The sequence below is a fragment of the Desmodus rotundus genome, chromosome 7 (assembly GCF_022682495.2).
Source record: "Desmodus rotundus isolate HL8 chromosome 7, HLdesRot8A.1, whole genome shotgun sequence".
NCBI classification, from domain to species: Eukaryota; Metazoa; Chordata; class Mammalia; order Chiroptera; family Phyllostomidae; genus Desmodus; species Desmodus rotundus.
In genome coordinates, this window is record NC_071393.1 from 128,106,966 (window position 1) to 128,130,784 (window position 23,819).

The following is a 23,819-nucleotide window of genomic DNA, read 5'->3' on the forward strand; positions in this document are numbered from 1 at the left end:
TAGATCCCCTTGAATTTATATTAGAACAATAAATAAATAAGGCAAAGGAAAGGAAAGGCACTCATCCTCAGAGTTTGGTCTTTTGGCTACAATTTATCTGAAAACAGTCCCCAGCTTGCCCCTGACACCCTATCAAGTAATGATGGGCAGGGGGAGCGCTATTGGGTACCTGTGGGGTCTCTCTTTTCATTGGTTTAGGGTAAACTTCATTCTTTCCTCCAGATACGAAGTGAGGACAATTATTCCAGGGGTCTGGCCACTGTCCCCACATGGTTATGGAACAGTTCTGTCTTTGACCTTTGCTCAGGGCCTGGCTGAGGTGTTAAGCCCTCCACAGCGGGGAACCACAGAAACCCAGGGTCTTAGGCGACGCCTCAGCTGTTTGGCCAAGAAGCAAGGTCTGCCGGCCTGGGCGTGCTCTGTCAGCCCAGCAGGCAAGCACAGGCTTGACCTGCCAAAGCAGCTGCTTGAGCTTCAGCATCTTCCACTGGTGAAAGGGACCCAACCTTACCTGACCCTCCCTCCACCCCCACCCTGGCCAGGCAGCACCAACTGTTCTCTCCTCAGTGTGCCCGCAGCCTTTGCGCCTGCAGCTGTGAAAGCACTCGCTGTTGGTTGTAAATACATCTCTGCCCCATCCAGGGCAGTATTTTTAAATTTTTGTTTGTCAGAGATTCTATACAATCTCAATTTCTTCATTCCAGTGGCCATGAGGTTTACCCAGTTTTCTGTCTCTGACATTAGAGTTGAAACCATACATGGGTGGTTTAGAATCCCATTGGGTTCTTCTCTTTTAGACAGAAAGAATAACGGAAAATCAGGCTTGTCCAGAGCCTCCCTAGGGGCACTGCCTTTGAATTGTGCTCTCATCCATTCTACAGTCAGCCAGTCATTCAGCAAATGCTCACTGAACTCCCACTTCTGCGCCAGCCACCATGCTAGGCACGGGGCATATTTTGAAGAAGAAGACATGGTCTGTGCCTTGGAGGCCAACACAGTGGGACCTGGATTTTGCTAACACATTGAAACCTCTCTTTCTAGAATATAAGAAGTCAACTTGTAGAATTCCTTTCTAAATGTAATTTCCTAGAGCTTTGAGACCATCTCTGTATTTGAAAAATCTACAGTACAGAGGTGAGCAAAAGTAGGTTTACAGTTGTAATACAAATAAATAACAATAATTAATAAATAACTACAAGCATAAACACTGTTTTGCGGACTCACAACTGTAAACCCACTTCTGCTGCACCCCTGTATTTGTTCACTCGCCAAAGTCTGTGTAAGACTCTGTGCCTGCAGTGGGGGCAGTGAGAGGAGATAAAGAAGATTCTACAAAGTCTCCACCTCCTGGGGACCGAAGTCGAAACAGTAGAAGTCCCGTGTAGACAGGCAGTTCAGCCTGCTATTTCCTTTGCGATTGCATGTGGCATTCATTCTTCGTTCATTTGGGCATAAGTATTTCTGTTGGGTACTGTGTGCTCTGAGGCCTGTGGAAGGAGCCTAGGCACTTGGAGTCTCCCAAGGAGAGAGAAAAAGGGTTCAGAGTCAAGTAGAACATCGGGTCAACTGCAGTGTAGACCAAACCGAGTGCCTCAAAGAATGGTTCGAAGCCTAGGAGCCCCAGCTAAGCCAGTGCGCACCTGCTGGCTTCTTCACAGAGGTGGAAGATTCTGAACCAGTGCAGAGGAATGCAAAGGCCTTCTGAGAGGGAGGGAGGACACTCCAGGCCAGGGGAAGGGCATAAACAAAGGTCTTGGAGTGTTAGGAATTTCTCATTAGAGACTGAGACTGGAAGGGGGTGGGGGAGGGGGAAGAACTGGCTCCCACCAACACCCATTTTGGGGCGCGGCCAGGAACCACTCAGGGCCGGTGAGATGTGGTAGCTGATAGGGAGTCTGCCACCTTCGGTGGAGCAGTGCTTTCTCATGTGTTTCCTTCATCCCCTATCCCAGACTCTCTGCGGCCTGTCAAAGGACGGCGCTATGTCCTTCCCACTCCGCCTGAAGTCCTGCCCTCCCTCTATCATAAGGAGTTGGATTCTACAAAAGAAACCAAACGTCCGAAACATGTCCAGCATGGCTGGGGGTGAGTGGTGCTTGGGGTTTAAAAAAAGAGAAAAGGAATTCTCTGGGTCATGAAATTTTGGAAATAGCAGCTGTGCGAAGTGCAGGAATCCCTGAGATGTCCAGCTTCTGCATGGGAGACAGAGAGTAGGAGCAGATGCATTTGGCTCTGGTCCCCAGCTAGCTTCCCAGAGGGACTGGCACTTGGGCCAGACTCGGTGAATACCTGTTTACACAGGGGTCTGGCACCAGGTAGCACCACTCGGTTGCCATCGCTCCACAGGGAGAACCACCCACGGCCGCCGATGAGGGGAGGGCTTTCTCTCCCAGAAAAGTGCCCTCTGATAATGCAACATTTTAATCTGGTTCTGGTTCTTCTCTGGGTAGCACCCATCTCCCTACTATCTCCCAGCAGTGACACCCAAGGTTCTAAAAGATCCTGCAAGAGAAAACTTATCAAAGTTGTCATTGACCGGAGTCTCAGCAAAAATTCACAACCCAGGGGCTGTGCGTGTGACATCAGACCAAAACAGAAATCTTTTCCTCATGGGTCCCCCACCCCTTCCAAAAAGACACCACGCGGCCCTCTGCTCCATGTCATCTCACTAATGGGGATGACTCAGGGACAAGACTTTCTCTGACCAGAAGAGCAGATGAACAAAACCAAATGCAGTGGCTCTGAAGTCCGTGTAGTTAAAAAGGAGGTGAGGAAGTTTTGTGCACGAAATACCTCTCTGATTTATGGCATTAAAAATCCAATTGGCTCTCCCAACAGGCTCTGGAGGGCAGAAGGGGCTGGCCAGGGAACGTGAGGCCTCTGGGCTGGTGGAGTTCCTTCCACCTCCCTCCAGATTATTTTCAGAGGCACGCTGGGCTTGCTTGAGATGCACAGTCGGCCTCCTTGGGCTTTCAGCAGCTGGCAGGGTCAAGTGTGTCCTCATTTGGGAAATCTGTCTGCAGTATTGGCCGGTGCTGTGGGTTTGAGATGACAAATACCAGGCGGTGAGAGCAGGAGCCAGTCCGAGGCTCTTGTCTGCAGATGGCAGCCTCTGCTGCACTTTACGTTCGCCGAGGAGGAAGGTGCTGGAGGGGGTGGTGGACCCAGCCTACTGAGGTCTCGGGCCCACAGCCCTGTGGTGACATGAGAGGGGCTCACGGCCACCTGTCTTAGGTTCGCATCCTGGCTGTGCCACACACCCGCTTGTTTTCCCCATGTGTTAAATTCAGAGGATGACATAGATAAATTACTTACCGCAGAGAGCCTGGCACATATGAGCACGAAATGCTAGCTGACAATAGTACTGCAGAAGAGAAGTGTCCATGTGTTGACAGAGCAAACCTGGCATCTAGAAGAACTGCACCCAAGCTCACTTCTCCAAAAGAGCATAAGGGTGCTTTCCTGTGGGGTGGTCTTTTTAAAGGAAATATCCTTTGTTTTAAACATAACTTTTTAAATTTGTTTTTCTCCAGTGATTGAATGATTCCTATTTATTGTATAAATTTAGGAATATTGAGAAAAACCTAAAGAAGATTAAAATCAGCCACAGTCTTGTCACCTGGAAATAACCATGGTTAACACGCGGATGTATTTCTCTTAGCTTTCATCGACTTTATATAAAGGGGAATACGCTGAGCCCACTGTCTTGTTACCTAGTGTTGTGCCGTTAACGGTGCAGCCCAAACATCTCTTACTAGCATTAAATATTTCATCTGCACCATGACTTTAAATGTCTGCACCAGGGTCCACAGAGCGAGTGTGACTCCACCCCGCTTTGTGAACACCTGCGTGCTAGGTAACCTGCGCAGGAGGGAGCTCGCAGACCTGTGTCCTGGCAGCCGTGGGACCGCTGGGCCCAGGGTCGCACTGCTGGTCGGAGGCAGAATCAGGAATCAGACTCCTCATCCTAGAGGAGGGCTGGTTGCCACAGGAGGGGGTCATGGCACACCAGGGGGTCTCCCTCTATAGCTCCGCTAAGACTGCATCTTTGGAGGGAGAGTCAAGGATTCTGTGAGCCCGCTCAGTCAAGGGTCTTGCCAGACAGAACACGTGACGGTCTCTCCTAGAAAGGGCACCCACATGGCCAAGGAAGCCTATGGAAAGGCACTGGCGTTAGTCACCTGGGTGGTGCAGAATAAAGCCTCCGTGTGATGCCTCCACACGCCTGCCAGGGTGGCTGGAGTGAGAAAGGGCAGTGATGCCGAGGATGGGAGAGATCACGCATGGTGCGACCGGGAACTCACGTGCCACTGGTGCGTGGGGATGTGAAATTATAACCACACTGGAAACTGCTTAGCAGTGTGTATCAAAGCTGGCCATGTATGCACCCTACAACCCCAGGTATACCCCCAAATGCACGTGCTAAGATGTTCGTGGCAGCCCTGTTATTAACGCCACATTGGAAGCCATTCAATGCCCGTCTGCCGTTCAGGGGGTAAGTGCCCGTGGCAATGACTATGCCACACAGCAATGAGACTGAACCAGCTGTTGTTAAACGCAACAACACGGATGGTTCTCCCAAACATTGTTGAATGAAAGCAACTAAACTCAAAAGACTCATACTGTACGATTCCATTACATGAAAAACAGGCAAAAGTAACCTGTGACGTCAGCAGTTAGGGTAGTGGCTGCTGTTGTGGCGGGGGGGGGGGGGGGGGGGGAGGGCTGTGAGGTTACTGCCAGAGGAGTGAGGGGGTTTCTGGGATGTTCCTAGTGTGTTGTTTCTTGACCTGAATGCGGGTTACATGGGTGTGTTCATTTTCTGAAAATTCAGCAAGCTGCACGCTGACGTGTATTTTTCTGTGTTTGAAAAGTTACGTTAAGAGGGCTGTACCAGGGAGCAGCTGACCGCATGTGTTCTTCCTCTTGGCAGCCCCAGGGCCGCGGCCAGCCAGCGTGGTGCTCCTGCACAAGTCCCTTGCCCCGGACTTTGAAGAGTTCTGCCACACCAACAGTGGCCCTCTGCCCCTGCTGGGCCGAAGCGAGCCAGGCAGGTGGGCATCGCAGACCCTGAGCACTGTCCCAGACACCAGGTAAAACTTGTGGGTCTGCTGGAGTTAAAGGTTGGGAGTGGCCAGATGCTACAGCCAGGGGTCTCTGTCACCAGGGGCCTCTGGCCTCGGGACCCCACAGTGCCTGGCACAGAGCCTCACTCAGGACCGTTGCTCAGGAAGGAGCTGCCTCCCCCCCATCCCCCTGCCCCCTCCTGACTCCTACCTCTATTCCCTGACCCCACCCCTGCCGCAGGAAAAATCTTTGGGATCACCAAAACCACCCAGCCCTGGAGAAATCCCACTGACGCTACCATCCATCCCCACCCTCCCTGAAGCCAGCCACCTGTCTGCACAGGATGAGGAAGAACATGCACACACTTGCACGGTTAATGTTGTGGGGTGTGTTCCCTGGACTTTTAACACAGACCTTAAATGGCCCAATGGATGCCACTTCCATGTCAACGCCTCAGGGAACCGTGTTTCTCCCGCCACCCCCACTCAGGCGCCCACCTTCCCATGCCTCACCCCCTAGGACTTGGGGACTGGTCTCCTCCCCCACGCCACCCTCTCCTGCTGTCCCACTGGAGTGACTTTCCTAACCACATCTGATCACGTGACCCCCCTGTTTAAATTCTTCATGCCCTCCCGCAGCTGAGAGCTTAGCCTCCTATCAAGACCTGCAGTGACCCGGCCCCAGGGCAGGGTGGTCCCCAACCCTGGACACTCCATCGCCCCAACCCTCCCCACAGAAGGAACACTGTGTTATCATTCTGAGGACTCCGGAGGTGGGAGGGTCCTTCCAAGACCCCACCTAGGCTGAGCGGCTCATTACCTTTTCCCCAGTACCTCCCACACCACCAGCACAGGGCACACTGGAGCAGATGCCTACACTTTCCCCCTCATCGGGCTGGTGAACTCCTCTTCACGCTTCAGAACCCAACTCCAGCCCCTCCCCTCTGCGGGAGAGAAGGAATCTCCCCCTTCCTGCCTCACTCCCCACCTGGACTGGGAATGCTCACGGCTCTGTCCTACAAGTATCTGATTGCGATGGAGTCTCACCTGCTAATGGGAGGTTTCTGGCTTCTTAAGGGCTGTGTCTCCTCCATCACTGAGGCCCGTTAGTGTGCCTGCGCCCAGCATGGAGGAGCGGCTCAGCAAATGGCTTTGGGGCAAACGCACCACAGCCTTGTAACCAAAGTTTTTCACCCCCACAGAAGAGTTTCTCTAAAGAAGGGGAAGGCTTCACCACTGCCAGCACTGAGTGCTTCCCTGAGACACGTGGCCCCTGTCCCCTTGGTCTGCGGGCCCTGCCTCGATGGCAGAAAGGACAGGTTGTTTGTTCCTTGCTGGTCTGGTTGGTCCCTGGGTGAGGTTACAGGAAACATAATAGGGTGGGGGTGGGGCTATGTGATACACACGCTGATTTAATAGTTTCCGGTCTACCAAGATTCAAGGGATGCCAGCAAGGCTCTGCTCAAAGCTATGTGCCCCGCCTCAGTGCCAGTACCCGAAATTTCAGCCCTGGATGTCCTTCTCTCTCTCCCTGCTCCTTTTTTAAAATCATTGTTCCATTACAGTTGTCCCCATTCCCCCCCTCATTACTCTCCCCTGCCCTACCCATCCCCACCTCCCCTTTTCAGCCTCCCCTCCATTGTCTTTGTCCCTGGGTACTTTATACATGTTCCTTGACTTGACGCTCTCCCTGGTCTTTTTAAAAGCACATGGTCAAGGGCCATAATGAGTCGGGAGTTCTGTGAACTTTCCCTTGTGTCCCCAGGATGGACCATCCCCCGTTCTGTAAGTATGAGTTTGGTGCCTGCACAGGCAGCCTGACCTCGCTGGAGGGGCACTCGGAGCAGCTCAAGGACATGGTGACCTTCTTCCTGGGCTGCAGCTTCTCCCTGGAAGGGGCCTTGGAGAAAGGGGGACTCCCCAGAAGAGACCCAGCAGGCCACGGCCACGGGGCTGCATACAAGGTAGGGGCACAATCCACAAGGGCAGTGTGACATGAAAACGTGGGTCCCCCTGTGTTTCCTGGGGTGGAGAGAACATTGGCTCAGGGCACTGGACACCCAGGCTCTGACCCCAGCTCAGCCCCCGTTCTAGCTGTGCAACTTGGGACCTCTCTGAGCTTGTCTCATCTGGAAAACGGGGCCAGCAGCCCACACTGGGGACCACTGTGAGCACCCTGCGTGGCCTTGAGAGCGTGAATCAAGCCCTTGTGGACGGATTGCTACGGCTGCGCAAACCAGCCCGTTAGGCATTTGGGCAGCTCCTTTACCCGAGGGGATCTCAGGAAGATTTTGGAAAATCCTCTCCAGCTCGAACTTTCTGACATCGGTGAGAGTGTGCCCGGTGGGGTCAATACCCCAGGGTCAGTGGCAGCGCCTTGGCCAGGCCATGAGCCACCAGGGCATGCCTCTGTCAGGGAAGCTGGGTCATGTTTTTGGCCAGAGGCGGCCACTGGTGGTCACAGTCTCAGGGTGGTCACCTCTCCTGGGACATGGCTCCCTGTGGTGCCTCTGAGGCCTTATTCCAGCCACTGTCATGGGGAGAGAACCAGAGCCCCTCAGCCCACTGACCCCTTCCAGGACACTTGTGTGAGGGCAGGAAGTTCCCTGATCGCTGGCTGGGTTGAGTGAGAGTCAGCCTGCGTCTGCGGCCCACTCCGGGTTTCTTTAGGGAGCACTCAGGCTGGAGATTTCACCCTGGGCTCCGGGACCTGACAAGGGCTTGCAGGCTTGGGCTCCGGCCAGGGCGGCCTGAGCTGCCTCTCTGATGAGAAGCAAGGCTGCCCACAGCATGAGCTGCTTTTCCTGTGTGAAACAGGTGCCTGAGTGGCTTTCTTATGTGTGAAGTAGGAGGCTTTCCTGAAGGTAGGGAGGGGCGAGTGCAGAGCCCCAGCTGCTGGCAGGGCCTGGGGCAGGGTCCTGCCCGGGGCACACCCCCAACATGGCAGGTGAGAGCTGGGAGGGCCCTGAGGCCCACTACGCAGAGCCCTTCATTTTAGATGAGGAAACTGTAGCCCCTAGAGAGAGAAGAGGACTTTCCCAAGTCCCACAGCCGGAGTGGAGTTCAGGACTCCTGGCTCGCATCTGTGAAACGCCGTGAGTGGAGCTGTGGCCATTAGCAGGTGCTTTGCACAGAGGTGCTCTTCACGGCCCCTGGTACACGTTCAGCGGAGCCGTGGGTTTTCCACAGCACCGCGCAGCCCCTGGTGGCTACCAACCAGCTTTCGGTTTAATGCTGACACCTCTGCCCGTGGGCTCCTGGGAGAAACGCCAGGCAACCATCTGGGAGTCAGGTGACAGGTTTAAAGGGATGAAGGAGGCGCCTCAGGTTCGGGGGTCACTGCCCCCCTCCTGAGTGCGTCCCTGGCATGTGCCCTCTCCCAAGTGCTATTATCCGGACACTGAACTGGCAGGTGCACCGAGGTTGCATCTGGCTGCGGCCAGGGTGCTGACAGCAAGCCCTTCGGGCGGCACCGATGCCATCCCAGCAGATTATCATCCGGGCCAGGTCTGAAGTCTTTCCTAAGCCCCATGGCAGGGTCCAGAAAGTCACACAGGTCATCCTGGGCGACTTCTACTGAGACCAGAGAGTGAGGCAGGGTCCAGTGGGGCCCGGGCACAGGCCTCCACCCCTGTGTGGGCTCAGGAGGCCCAGGGGCCCTGATACATCCTGCTCCCCTGGGTCCCTCTGCCCCACTTCCCCCAGAGGGTTCACCTGGGGTCCGCTGGCCATTGAGGTCCGTGGAGAAAATTCAGAGAGTCCATGAACTTGGGTGGAAGGAAAAATCACATTTCCACTTCCATAGCCTCAAACCAACATGGAGCCATGCCTTCGGCGACAAATGCAGGCAACAAAGTACAGGCGAGTCAGCTGACCCTGTGACTTTGCGGCTGCCCGAGGGGACCACAGGTCATTTTCATGGCACCTCACAGTCTTCCAGATTCCTCAGAAACACCCTGCATGTTGACCATGACGGTGGCTCTGTCGTCTCGTTCCTTAATCTGTTCATGAAGAACCATGCATGGGGCTGTGCCACACGTCTTCGCAGTTTGACGACTGCATTTGCACTATAACTGGTTTCCTTTACGATCCCATGCATTTCCTTTTACATGGTTAAAACATCACTTTGACGGGCTCCGCAGCTGCACCAGACTACCCGAGGGGTCCACGGCGCACACAAAGTTAAGCTTCTCTGTACTAGACCAACAGTTACCAGCAAACTTCCTCCTCTCTCTGTCACATGAGAGTAGAAGATATGTTTTGTAAGAGCTACTGGAACCTCCTACCTACTTCATTCACTGCCTTGAACTCTTGGTACTCAGGGCTCTGATCTGGGCCAATTCTATTTTTTAACATTTTTTTAACTTGATTTCTTCGCAGACAGCGGTGCCTTGTGTCACCATTGCTGGCTTTTGCTGCCCTCTGGTGGTCACCATGAGGCCCATCCCCGAGGACAAGCTGGAAAGGCTGGTGCGGGCCAGTTGCTCCCTGGGGGGTGTGCAGGGACAACCCGTTCACATCGGCGACCCAGGTCAGTGCCCGCACTTGCTCATGACTCTGACGGCTGCTCTTGGCCTTCGGCTCAAGGAGACAGGAACGTGCGGCGTTCCTGAGCTCCCGTAGCTTGCCCTCCCGTGGCTGTATTAAAGGTGCTGGGCTCCCAGGTGCCCTCAGGTTTGAAGGTTGCTGCCCGTGGCAGAATAGCAAACAGCTCCTGTGAACTTCAAGTGAACTGGGGGCAGGGGAGCAGGTGGTAGAGCCTGGCAGCAGAGCTGTTTGTCTCAGAGCGGCCTCTAATCCAGGCTCTTGTTCCGTGGCATGTTTGGGTAGGACGCAGCTCTGTCCCAAATGTTAACTGGAACTGAAACCCACGGATCCCCAGCATCTGAACTCAATTTGAGAAAAAATAATCTGAGAGTGAGTGAGCGGATCCAAGCGTGGATGCTGTCCAGGCCTCCTGGAGGCTCTCAGAGGGCCTGGTGGGAGCTCGGGGTTGGGCCCTGGGTGTGAGTTAGCATGTAGTGTCATTGAACTTGCTCAGCTGTGGAACAGACGAAATCAGACAAAGCATGGCATTCTGTAAAACTACAACCAGCCCTCACCACATTTCTCACCGAACAGTGATATGAGGACCACCCAAAGCAAAGCATCTGCTGATTTTTTCCTCATGACTAACATTCCTCTTTGCTGTCCTGTGAGCAACCTCCGGTGGCTGTCCAGGGGCAGGGATGCTGCTACTGCTCGAGTGACCGAGTTTGGGCCTGTGGTATGTGACTCAGTCCGTACCGAGTTGGACTCACGAACACCGGCTTCCTTAGCAATTTGCACAAGGAAGGCGTTGGGCTGAATGCACCCAGACTCCTGCAGCAGCTGCCGCAGGGCTTTGGGGTTCCGTCACTCCAGGGGGACTCACAGCCAACGAGCATCCTCGGTTGTTCAACCCGATTCCTTTGCTCTTCCTCATCCTTGCTGCCCCATTCACAGCAGCCCTAGGGCTAGAGCCCCTCCTGGGGAAAGGACCATAAACGTTCAGCTTAGACGGTAGCTGCCAGTGCAGGGCCTGGTGGGATTCATTTTCTTCTTCTGTCTGCAGAACTGCTGGGAATCAAAGACCTCTCCAAACCTGACTACGGGGATCCCGAGGTGTGTCGGCCAGGGGATGTCCCGGTGTTCTGGCCCTCTCACCTGACCAGCCTCGAGGCTGTCAGCAGCTGCAGTACGTCCGGGCTCCGGGGGCTACCGCTCTGACTAGGATGGAACCCCGCGGGTCTGTAGTTCTGGGAAGGACGGGCTCATCCGGGGCATTGATGTAAGGGGTCACATCGTGTAACAGAGACCTGCAGCCCGCAGCAAAGATGTCCCTGGACTCTTTCTTTTCTTCACCCCAGGGATGGGTTCCCCAGAGCCACTTATCCTTCAGGTCCCATCCGTCTTGACTAAATACATTTCTCTCTGCAGAAGGCTTGTCACCTAACGGCCAATATGTAGATTGACCTTTTGAGACACTTTGGAGGTCGGTGTGGCATTGAAAGCAGAGGTAGAAACAGGCAATGCAACCACACAGCCGCTCCCCGTGGCGTTGCTGCAGAGTGGTTGGTACAGGTTTTCGAAGGCCGAGGGCTGTACGGCCATGAAGAGAAGCATGGGGGCCCTCACTGGCCCCCTGCACAGTCAGGGTGGGACATGAACGAAACGTAAAAATATAACGACTGCCACCCATTGTCGTAGACCCTGGAAGATTCTGCCGATCACAGAACTGAGTGTCCCCTTCAATTTATTTGAAAGCACGCATGGAGGTTGAGCCATCAGAATGGCCTCATCATAGGAAAACACGTTTCTGGCATGTTGGTGAGGCGTGAACCCCCAAGACCCATGGGATTCTGTTTGTTTAACATAAACATATTGGGCACCTACTATGTGCCAGGCATGGGCCCCAGTCTCAGGAACAAAATGCTGCCTGAGACAAGACGCAGTTCTCAAGGACCTTGTGGTCATTTCCAAGTGTGCGTGTGCTCGTGCGTGCACACACCCACACTCACTGGTAAATACCCTCCAGCGCGGCGGCCTCACCCCCGTCCTGCCGCAGCCCAGGGGGATTCCCTGTGGCATGAGGTCCCGCTGCCCTGGGCGTCCCAGCGCACTCCAGCCCGCTAGTTCTGAGATGGCACATTTGATCATAATGAGAACAAAGGCCATTATATGCCAGGGACAGCCTGGAGTCTTTTTCATTTACGTACCTCACGCTCAAGCTCGAATATTTAAACTTGGGTTGGCGACAGATGAACTACTGCACACCTCCCCGCCTGCGGGCAAAGCCCCGCCACGCCTGAGCTGACCGCCCTGGTCTGCCTGGCTCCACGGCGACCCATTCTGGGTGCTGCCCAACACACAGAAAACAGGGATCGCATTCATCGAAATCTCTAGTGCTTCTCCTTAACCCCATGTCTGAGAGTTAAGTGACAAGGATTTCTGCATCCATCAGTGGGCTTTCCTCCTGAAGTGGTGGCTGACTTTGGCTTTCGGTTGGAACTGAGACATTTTACTGCTTTCTGTGAAATCCAAGACGTTATTTACTCAATTCCCATCTACATTTCCTGAGCACCTTTTATGTATATGTACAGCGTGATGTGGGATCCTGAGATGAATCGGCACGGGTCCCTCTTCCCCGGGAACACACAGCCGAGTGGGGTTAGAGCACTCGCGAACATAAGACACGGAAGAAAGCAGAAGGTTGTCAGCTAAGTATAGCAGAACGAAGCACCTAACGGGCCAGGCCCAAGGACACAGGCTGAGCAAGACACGGTGCCTGGTTCAGGAAGCAAACCGTCACATACCGAGGGCTCACGCGGGACCGGGCGCTTCGCTAAACACTTGCAGGTGCCTCCTCCAGTCCAGTTCCGACAAGCGCAGGAGGCAATGACCGCTCTTTTACAGCTGAGGGGGCAGGTTTAGTTAGAGAGGATAAAGTTACATCCCAAACTCAGGGGTGTTTGCCCTGCTACCGCCGTGTTTTTAATAACTCTGCTAGCGTGCCTCACGCAGCCCATCATGGAGTAGGGGAGAGGTTTTCTTAAAGATCAAAATTGGCACACACCAAAGCAAAATATAAGTGCCATGAGAAAAACAGAAGCCGCGTTCAGAGAGAACTATGTGTTAGCAGATCTAACGCTTGCTGCAAAGTGAAGCGGGATAGCATGACGCTTGGGGAGAGTTCAGGAAGCGCTTTCTGATGGCCATGGGATTAAATGATGCAACCTCCTAGGGGCCCAACGGTCGCCGTGGCTCTACCTTCCCCCCTCTTTGCTCACACTCACCTCATCTTCACTTCCCAAAAACTCGGAGGCACCTGTTTCAGTGGATCTTGATTTAGCCATAAGCCGGTATATGGTTGCCAACCAACGGTGTAAGGGGTGCGGGTGGCAGAACGGTGCATGGCACCATCTTGCGTGTCAGTGGTGGGCTACACCGGGAGGGACTGGGTTGGATGGCATAGGGTGGGCTCAGCCCCCCTTGTCGTGTGTTTCAGAGACCTCGCTGGCTTTCACCAGCGCCCCAGGATGCGCAGTTATGACTGACCTGCAGGACACGGAGGCTCCAGCCGGTAGTCTCACCCCCGACAAAATCCCAGAGGTCCATCGCATTTCCCAAGATCCTTTGCACTACAGCATCGCATCAGCTTCAGCTGTGGGGAAGATCAGAGAACTAGAGACTATAATTGCCGTAGACCCAGGTAAGGAGCAGAGCATTCAGGCTTTTGTGGCCTGGAGAAACTCATCACTGACGTGATATGCTGTGAAAAAGGCAGCACGAGATTGCATCTATGGCGTGGTTTTAAAAAATGTTTATACTCTACATGAATCCCAAGAAGACTCGACGTGAATGCCCCCAAATATTGAGGGCGATGATCTGTGGGTAGGGGGATTATGGCTGATTTTTGTTTTCTTTATTTTTTTCCCAAAATGTTCAACCCTAAACACGTGAGGGAGTTTGGGAGGTGAGCTTAGTAGCCGGGCAGATTGCCAGACTGAACTGAAATTGGCAAGAGAAGAAAAAGGGAGACTGCTTCCCAGGTGGTCGAGGGCCACCGTTTAAACATCACCCATGCATCCACAATGGCCCTATCCGTCCCCTGTTGTGCCATTGCCCTGGGGTTGGGCAGAGAACAGGATTTTTGTGCCAGGCCGCAGGGGCAGGGGCGGCAGCTGGCTTGCCACTCCTGGGGGATCCTGGTGGGGCCGGCCCGTGCAGTTTGCCTCAACACAGTTTGCAGCCAACACATACATTGCAATTGCATCTCAGAGTAAACAGCCCCTCTGTGGCTTGTAAGCCTCTGGCTTTGTAGAGAGAGACAGGCTAGTGGGACCCACGAGGTCTGCTGGTTCCAAGTAGGATGAAGTTTGCTGAAAGCTGGTTGAGGGGCTTTCAACTTCCTGCGGCATCTTTATTAAAAAGCCTCATGCCTTCCCAGATGGCCAGCAGAGGGCACCATCGTGCATGGGTGGTTAGAGGGGTTTTTGTTTTATTTTTTTCTGATAAAATAGAAGAGGAAGGTGTGGACTTCACAGCTCAGTTTCCTCACCAGTATAACAAGAGTAATAACAAGTACATCACCCTCTCAGGGTTCTGATAGGTAATAGGAATAATAGCTATTATCTACCGACTCACTCTGGGCCAGGCATATGCTAGAAGCACTTTCTGCATTTCATCTTACCAAATTCTTCCAATAACCCTAAGGGCAGCTGTTATTAACTTCCTTTCACAGACGAAGAAACCAAGGCGTATAAGGCTAAGAGAATTGCCCCAAACCCCCTACCTAGTAGATGCTAGCGGATGGTTGGGCTTTGCTCGAACCCAAGCCCGCTGCCGCCGGGCCACGGTCAGTAGTGCTGGCTACGTTGGGATGGAGCCGGAGGGGTTTGTCACAGTCTCCTCCAGGCAGTGAAGCAGGCTCCAGCCTCTCCTGACTCACACCCCACCGCCTCCGCTGCCCCTCCCCATGGGCTGAGCTTCTAGACCTGGGCCGTTTTTGCACTTTGTCTGAAGGAGGTGCACATGGCCCCCTGCTGGCCCACCTGATACCCGTTTCCTGAGCAGATACCTGGACCCATGGTGGTGAGGCTCCTGTGGAGAGCAGGGGAGTGAGACCCACCTGGGGAGGTCGGCCATCCAGGCCAGACTCCTGAGACCCAGGCAGAGCAGGTGACAGTGACATTGGGGTGGAGAACAGCACCTGAACGGGGCCACTAAGCAGACAGCCTGGGCGCCCTTTTGTATGGGCCAGCGCTGTGGCCCAGAATCTGACAGTGCTGACCAGCCTGAGAAACGTCTGATCTTTCCCTTGACCCTGGACCCAAGGCTGCCCCAGTGACAGAGGGGTCTGCAGTAGCCAAGGCTCCTGGGACACCAGAGGGCAGAGCTTTTTGCCTATTTGTTTGTTAGGTCTTTCATTTGCTTGTTCATTCATTCTATAATTCTTTAGGGAACATGATTTCCTTAACATACAGACACAGAGTAAATGTGGGACCCCCTGACCCCCAAATGCACATTTAGGACAAACACAGATACCGAGGTCCATGCTCACAGCTTTGGGCACGCCTAGACTCTCTTACATAGTGGATCTCCTTGGCAGACATATTTAAAAAATTTCTGCGATACTTTCTTACCCACACTGACATCTCTCCCACTCAGCACAAGAGTAATGGAAGATGAATGATTGACTCTGCCATTACCTCAGACTTTATAAAAAGCAACTGTGAAGTATGAAGTAAGGTTACTGCGGAGGCAGAGCCCCCGTGGCTTAATGAAAACAACCCGGGAGGCCAGCCACAGTACCCACTCCCGGCGGGCAGATTTATGGCTGTCTGGGCGCGCCAATATCATCCATAAAGAAACATTGTTAATCCTCCAGAACAACAGATGCTCTTGAGTCCCAGGCATTAAACGGCAGATACAAGATTAATGGCCGTGGACTGAGCATTACTCAGCGGGCGTAATAATAGAGCTACTCAGTCACTTTTGAGAGGACGTTGGCCTGCATTTGAGGTGCCTGGAGACCATAAAGGAACACAAGGTTTCTAATAATGGTGTTTGCACTACTAATAAAATCATCACAAACGGACAGACCTCATTAACCGTGGACAGAGTTCTCTCTTTCCTCCTTCCTCTTCGGGGTGCTCACGTCCTACGAAATAGGTTACAGTACAATTGTTTTCTTTCAAAATATTATCTCCTCTTTTAACAACAGCACTTTATGTTCGTTGTATAAATATATGAAAGTAAGGAGGCAATAAAAATGACCAGAATCCCATCCCCATTAACCATTGTTAATTTAACAGTCTCCTGTTTGCCCTGAAAGCCTTTGTCTTCGGTCTTGAAACTGTAAGACTGAAACAAATAAAACAATACACAGGCGAGGGCAAAGCAGGTTTTCGGTTGTTCCCAGGAAAAAGATGTGTAGGCTGTGATTCTTAAAATGTCTTTATTAACTTTGTGTTTTAGGTACTCACAACCGTAAGCCTACTTTTGCCCACCCCTGCAAAACATATATATATGTATGTATATATGTAGATATATGTAGATATATATGTAGATATATCTGGGAATCATGCCGTGATACTATTTTAGAACCTGACTTTTAAAACTTTTTCATATACTGTGAACATTTTCCCACATTATTAGTCTTCTACATCAATCTTTTCTTTGCATAGAATTCCGCTTTACAAATGTCCCACCGATGTTAGGACTGTCCTATTTGACACCATAAACAATCCTTCTGACCACGCTTGCCACATACCCACGAGCCCTTTATTAGGACACGTCTCCAGAAGTGACTGCTGGCTCCAGGGTCCAAACCCAACTCCCAACCACCCTCCAGACAAGTGTTCTTGTCCCCACTCCCACTGGCAGGGCGTGCAGGGCCATTTCCCACAGCCTCCCTCCACCCGGCCCACCCCCGTGCTCCACGTGGGAAAACTGAGGCTCAGAGCAATCCAGGATGAGGCCAAGGTCACATAGCCATGATGTGCCAACACTTGGACTTGAATGGAAGTTTCCAGATTCTAAATTGGGAGCTTTTCCTCCATAACAGGAATTCAAAGCCTGTGCACCTTCATAGTCTCCAGGCACCTCAGATGCAAGCTGACATCCTCTCACGTCCCTTAGGCCCACCTCTCACTTTAGCCACAGCCGGGACGGAAGTTCTGAGTCACGTCCTGCCTTCCCATGGCACAGATATGCTCCAAGGCGACCTGAGTGTAGACAAAGGCACAATGGTGTGTGATGAGAGCCGGAAGGCTGTGCTGCCCGGCTGGGACCGGCATGGCAGCCACTGGGGGCAGCTGTAGCGGATGCTGTTGGGGCTCTGCCCAGACCGCAGCTGCAGTGGGTGGCGCCCAGAACAACAGCCCTCACCTTAGGCTGGGGTTTCTCTGCCCCTCCTCCAGAGCAGGCACAGCCAGCAGAGGCGGGGCGTCAGTGTCCTGAAGGGCAGCCTTCCCCTAGTAGGGCACAGGAGCCAGTGCATAAGTGCCCCGTCTCCCTGTCCCTGGAGGGACAGCCCTCGGTTGTGCTCCTCACCACATCTTACAGGATCTCAAGCAGGACTGAGCCCAAGGGCCTTCGGCGAGCAATGCTTCCTCACATACCCTTCAGTGGCTCCTCTCCCTTCTGACTTGTTTCTTGGGCTCACTTTCCATGGAAGCACCTACACCCAAGCCCTTGTCTGAGGGTCTTCTTTGGGGGGAATCCCCAACTAGGACAGTTCTGGGCCCCTTCCTCCTTCCATGTTCCTTGTATTTGGGTTACTATAGTAAACCCCAAGATGCTTTGCTCAAATTAAATAGAAATACAGGCCTCTCCTGCAACAGTCCGGGGTGGGACTTCCAGGGTGATCATTCTACTGCAGCAGGAAGGAGGATCTGCTCCACCCCGTCACTCAGGAACCCAGCAGGTCTGCCATTGCACCATGAGACCCTCGGGGGTTCCCCAGTGGTCGACATCCCAGCCCTCAGGAAGGGAAGAGCTTGGAGGAGTGCATGGGAGGCATGTGGCCAGGAGGTGGCGCATCACCCTGCTCTACCATTGTTACCTAGACAGAACCTCACCCCATGGCCACAGCTGAGTGGCTGCTCAGCCCCTTACCCAGCTATCTATCTTCAGGACTGGGGCAGGAGCAGAGAATATGTTCTGGTGAACAATTAGCAGTCTCTGGCATGTCCCTCAAATCCACCTCTGAAACAAACAAAAAACCAAACTACTGTTTGCCTACGTTTCTAATTGAAACACCATGACGTTATTTTATTTTGTGTGTAATTTTAGGCAACCGGGGGATCGGGCACCTGCTCTGCAAAGACGAGCTGCTGAGGGCCTCTCTGTCGCTGTCCCACGCCCACTCAGTGCTCATCACCACCGGGTTCCCCACGCATTTCAGCCATGAGCCCCCAGAAGAGACAGACGGCCCACCGGGAGCCCTTGCTCTGGCCGCCTTCCTGCAGGCACTGGAGAAGGGCGTCTCCATGGTTGTTGACCAGAGAGCCTTGAGTTTGTTCGAGAAGCTTGTTGAAGAGGCTGTTGAGCAAGGTGAGCAGCGAGATGGGGGCGGGCAGGGGAGGGAATTGGCGTCAGTGGAACTTCTACTACATACTTGACACGGGGCATTTTAAGTCCTTAAAGCTCAGAACAGCTCTTTGGAATAAGCAACATTATCCCCATTTTATAGAGGAAGAGACCAAGGCCCTGAGAGGTCCAGTGATTTACCGAGGTGGGAATGGTGATCTGGAATTTGAACCCAGGTCAATCAGGCCTCAGGGCCCAGGGACCTGATGCCCTCCCTAGGAGAGGTGAGGGTGACCCACAGAAGGCCCTTAGCAACCCAAGACCCCCGTGGACCCCTGGCATCAGGGATGAGATAGTCGAGGGTAGAGAGTTCGAGAGGCCCGGACAATAGCGCCCCCTCTGGCTGTGACGGGAAGGGGTGCCCCACACTGCCCCAACCCCTGGAGCACCCAGGTGGGCATTGGAGCTGTGAGCCATGCTGATGCAAGGCTCGGGTGCCGAGGTTGGTCTCAGGTGCCTCACCTGTCCTCCGCCCTGCAGGTGCTGTGCAGGCATGAGCCAGGAGCCTTGCGAGTCTCACCTGCCTCGCACTGCCGTGTCCCTCTGGGTCCCTCAAAACGCGTTCTTCAGAAAGTATCTCGCTTCCTTTTATCCCCTGACAAGGGCCTCAGCCCCAGGGAGGCATGCCCCAGAGCACCGAGGGGCTGGGAGCGACAGAAAAGGTTGTGTCTGAATGTGCAGACTCTGAGTCACGTAACAAATGTGTGTTGAGTATCCATTATGTGCCAGGCACTATTTGTGGCTCTCGAGATCCATCGGTGGACAAAACTGATAACAATCCCACCCTCGTGGGGTGCCTATCCCAGTGCAGTGTGACGGAAAATAGACAACAGAGGGAGAAGTACAAACATATATAGCCCAGGCGGCGGCAGCCATGTTAGACAAGAAGGTCAGACAAGGCCCCATGGGGAAGGTGCCATTGGAGCCTAGGGGTGACAGTGGTGAAGGAGCGAGACTGGGCTGGCTCAAGGACGAAGGTGCCAGGCTGTGACCATGGCCAGGACAGAGGCCACTAGGTGGGGCTGAAGAGAAGGCGGTGGCCAGACAACTGGCCTGGAGGGTGAAGCTGGGTAAGGGGGACAGAGGTCACAGGTGCCAGACCGCAAAGGCCTCAGGGTTAACTGGGAGCACCTGGCCTTTTACTCTGGGGGGCAGGGGGAGCCCTTGAGGTCACTGGGCAGCAAAGAGTCACACGTTCTGGCTTAGGTTTTAAAGGATCAACCAGGAGGCTGTAGGGACAAGGGTAGAAACAGGAGATAGGCCAGGCTGATACAGATGGGAGATGAGGGTGGCTTGGAGTGGGTGGTGCCCTGCGGCCTGTCCCTTTGGCCCCCTTGTGACTTCAGCTGTGCTAGGGCGGAAGCTCCAGGTCACATTGACCTGACCGGCCCAACAGAGCCAGTGCCCTTCAGGGTCCCCCAGAGCTGTGTAAACCCCTCTGCCAGGAAGTTTAGGGGCTAATGTCTTTGGTGAGGGCACCCTGCCTCCCTTCTTTTGGAGACACACAGGTCCCCACGGAACTGAGACCCCATTACCTAGACCAGTGACCTGGAAAAGACACAAACCTTCCTGTTGGCTTTTCCTCCTTTCCGTCCCCCCTGCCTCCTGGGGTCACCTCCCCGATAAGCCACCTGTACCCGAGTCTTTGTCTCAGAGCCTGATCCGGAGGGACTCAGACAGATGAATGGTACAGGTGGAGGTTGTAAGAAGTAGCCAGAATGCTCCGTGTTTGCAGGTAGAGTCATGATCCCCAGGCAGATTGGATGCTGTGTGAGAGAGAAGAATCGGGGGCTGCTCTGAGGGTTTGGGAGGGTGACCGAAGGGATGGAGCCGCTGTGAACCGGGGTGAGTGAGACGGTGGGCGGAGCAGGCCGGCCCTTGTGCACAGTCGGTGGGAAGGGGCAGCCACTGTGGAAAACCATATGGTAGTTCCTCAAAAAGTTAAACATAGAAAATATCTATAAGATTCAGCAATTTCACTTCTGGGTATATGCCCCAAATACTTGAAAACAGGAACTCTATTTACATACCCATATTCATAGCAGCATCACTCACAATAGGCAAAATGTGCAAGCGACCCATCTGTCTCTGTCAATGAATGAATGGATAAATGAAACACGGTGTATCCTTACCGTGGAACATTATCCAGTCTTTAAAAGGAACTCCTGTCATAGGCTCCAACATGGTGAACCTTGAAGACGTCATGCTAAGTAAAATAAGCCGGACCCCAAAGGACGAGTACTGTAAGATTCCACTCACATGAGTAATTAAAATCGCAGGGATGAAGAGTAGAACGGTGCTTGTTGGGGGCTGTGGGGAGGGCAGTGGGGGTTCATGGGGACAGAGTTCCAGTTTGCGAAGATGTAAAACTTCTAGCGATAGGTGACGGGGCCGCCAAACAACAGCGGGAGCGCACTTCGCGCCGGAGATCCATACCCTGAGAAGTGGACAAGATGGTGAATTTTCTGTGATGTGTGTTTTACCACAAATCCAACATTTAAATGAGTGCAGGTTGGAGCCTGGGTGACGGAGTGTGACATGCCTACTAGACACTCAGCGGAGAAGTCAAGCCGGCAGTTAGATCTACAAGCCAAGTTCAGGAGAGCCATCTGGGCTGGAAAGATAAATTGGAGCGTGGTTGGCAAATTGATGGCTTTTCAAATCAAGACACTGAATGGGATCACCGAGGGAATAAGGGGGACAGAGGAAAGGAGGCTGGGATGCTCCATGAGGAGGGGTCTCAGGGGAGGGGGGAGTGAGCAAGGAGGAAAACCAAGGGACTGTGCTGTCATCAAGGAGAAGGCACAGCCACCTGTGCCAAGCACCGCCAATAGACTGGCAGCCATTGCCATCGAAGACCTGGTTTGGTGGATATTTTTAGTCACTCGCTTTCCCAGAAGTCACTCTGCCCTCCTGCTCACCTGGCCACCCCGCTCAGGGCCTCAGGTTGAACTTGAGCTCAGACTTGGGCTCGTCCACACAGTGGCTTAGCAGGTGTGATGACTGTGTTGGATTTTATAGAACTTTCATTACCTGTGGACAAAGAAAATAGAAGGGATTTGACCTTTTAATGAAAAGGATTCCATTCTTTTCATAATGGAAGCCTAGGAGATGTTTTAAGGAAAAGCTGAGTCATTTCTTCTGTGTCTTGAGTATAAATTGACCATGTTGATAAATCGGTTCTTTGTAGCTCAGGTGCCAAGTCTCATCTTGCCTCGACCTTGCACACCCTGTGAGCCCACCGGGGGACAGGTTATGTTCCCTGCTCTGTTGGGCCGCCTGTTTGGGTGACACCGACCTACATACTAGGCTTTGCCCAGGGATTTAGCACCTCCGAGCCTCAGTTTTCCTCCTCTGTGAAATGGGGGTCACAGTGGTTCTTATCACGCAGATCTGTTGGGAAAACTAAACAAGAGTATGCATGTCACCTGCTTAGCAAAGGGCTGGCTCACTGTCACCACGGACACCTAAATGTGTCCCCAGCATCACGATGACAGTGGCTCAGAACAGGCCTGTGTTCAGGTGCTATGTGGCATCTACGTGGAACGTATTTGCTAGCAGGCAGTATTGGTGACCCCAGCCCAGTTTCACCTCTGCCTCCGCCAACCCTAGGGTTTACTCAGGACTAACAGTAAATAAACTGAAGTTTCCTCTGGGTCGAGGTCTTGGCTTACCTAACAGAGTATTCAGGCAAATGTCATTCAGGAATGGAAATGGTCATTTCCAAAGAAGGTTTTGAAAAGCCAACAGGAATTCCCCAAATTCATACTAGGCTGATGTGTCCACTCTTTGCCTTTCTTTTCAAGGTGTTCTGAAGACACGGATCCCAATATTAACTTACCCAGGTGGGTCAGCGGGAGCTGCCCGGGCGCTTCTCTGTGGTGATGGGGACCCCAGGTCTCCTAGGTATGTGGGTCCTGTCCCAGTTTATTTACATATTTTTAAAGTTTTATTTATTTATTTTTAGAAATAGGGGAAGGAAGGGAGAGAGAGAGGGAAGGAAACATCGATGTGAGAGAGAAACATCAGTCGGGTGCCTCTTGTGTGTGCCCCAATGGGGGATGGAACCCACAATGCAGGCATGTGCCCCTATTGGGAATCAAACCAGCGACCTTTCCCTTTGTGGGATGACACTCGGCCCACTGAGCCACACCAGTCAGGGCTCCCCTGCAGAGAGAGCAGAGCCAGGAGCCCACGGGCTCCAATGGGCCAGACTCACCAATAAGGCTGGGGGTTCAAGGGGCGCTGGGGGCTTCGCAGAGGGTCTCTCTGAGTATCGGGGTCCGGAGTATGTCTTCTTGACAGAGGGAGAAGAAAATGATCAAAACCAAAAGTTAGTGGTTTCTCAAACTGGACGTGACCCATTGGAGAGTCGTGACTTCATTTCAGTGGGGGGCGAGCAGCGCCTCTGTCCAATGACATGAAAACGCCACCACACATCCTGCAGAGGGGCCGCAAGTACTCGCCTGCGAAGCTGTGTGCCCTCGTGTGCGTTTTTTACCGGTTGTGGTCAAACACTTCGAAAAACATTCTTTCCTGTACGTAGGGTGCATTTCGGATCTCATCACTTGGCGCTGTGCTTTGCACCCTTTTTGACAACAATCCACAGTAACACATTTTGCCTTGCAAACCCCACACACACATAATTCAAACAGAAGTTTGGAAAAACCAGTTGCTCTTGCTACATGCAGTGTACTCTGACCTACTCTATTCTTTTCTGTTCTACTCTGTCTTCACCGGCTTTTCAGAAAAGGCTGACCAGACCTAATACCTCTATTTTACAACCCACTAGTGAGGGTCCACTGAGAATTTTAAAACCCTACTTTTCTAGGCCTAGAGGGCATAAGCTATACAGCAGCTCACAGCAAAGTCAGGTGCTCACAGGGAGGACCCCGAGTCCCCGAGGAAAAGTCCGACTGCAGAGCCGATACTCGACTGAGAGCTGCGGGACTGTGTGCAGCACCTGGGAGCAATGTCGATATTCCTGCATGGCTGGCATGCGCACCAGCTCTGGCTGCCCCGGGGAGAAGCTCTGGAAAGCCCTCGTGGGCGGGCCCCTGCTGCCAGATAACAGGTGTTGCTCTGTTTGTGAAGGGAGGTGACAGATCCGACCACAGGGAGAGAGGATTCTGCTCTCTCCGGAGAAGATGCTTCCCAGCAAGCCCGCTTCCCAGGAGTAACTTACTTCCCACATTAGCTAAATGGACCCTGAGGGCTTTGAAAAAACATCAATCCACCCACACAAGGTAGGTCACTGAGTTCTGCTGGGGGAAGGTCCAGAAACAGTGTTCTCCTTCCAGAGCAGAGGTTGCACCGGGCTCCACGGGAGCTCCTGGGCTGAACTGCTGGCCACACCGCTGCCGCTGCCGTGGGTCTGCAGGAAACGCAGGCCAGCTCCTCCCTCCCGCTGTGTCTGCGTCCCAGTGGCTGCCTTCCCTGCACTGGGCGGGTACCTCGGGATTACGCCCAGCCAGCCCCTGCTCCTCCATGTGCGATGCCACCGCATGCTAGCCCAACCTAGGACATGGACCAGCATGAAGATTTTGTTTTTAAAAAACATGTTCAGAGAAAGCATTTTCAGGGCTAGGATTTTTTTTTTATTATGGTAAAATATACATAATATAAAATTTCCCCATTTTT

General features: G+C 53.1%; 1 protein-coding gene across 9 annotated transcripts in view; it reads left to right on the top strand.

Moving 5' to 3' along the window:
• Positions 1 to 23,819, top strand: part of DGLUCY (D-glutamate cyclase) — a 62,792-nt gene that overhangs the window by 18,235 nt on the left and 20,738 nt on the right. For 5 of the 9 annotated variants that reach the window (XM_045201756.3, XM_045201754.3, XM_024568420.4 and 2 more), the window contains 8 exons: positions 1,953 to 2,085; positions 4,934 to 5,093; positions 6,832 to 7,030; positions 9,447 to 9,597; positions 10,660 to 10,782; positions 13,093 to 13,296; positions 17,883 to 18,143; positions 21,986 to 22,085. In XM_045201756.3, the coding sequence (XP_045057691.2) occupies positions 1,983 to 2,085; positions 4,934 to 5,093; positions 6,832 to 7,030; positions 9,447 to 9,597; positions 10,660 to 10,782; positions 13,093 to 13,296; positions 17,883 to 18,143; positions 21,986 to 22,085 (1,301 nt within the window). In that variant the 5' untranslated portion in view covers positions 1,953 to 1,982. The remainder of the gene's footprint in view (positions 1 to 1,952; positions 2,086 to 4,933; positions 5,094 to 6,831; positions 7,031 to 9,446; positions 9,598 to 10,659; positions 10,783 to 13,092; positions 13,297 to 17,882; positions 18,144 to 21,985; positions 22,086 to 23,819) is intronic. The other 4 variants (XM_053928242.2, XM_053928244.2, XM_053928241.2 and 1 more) reach the window with 3 other exon arrangements.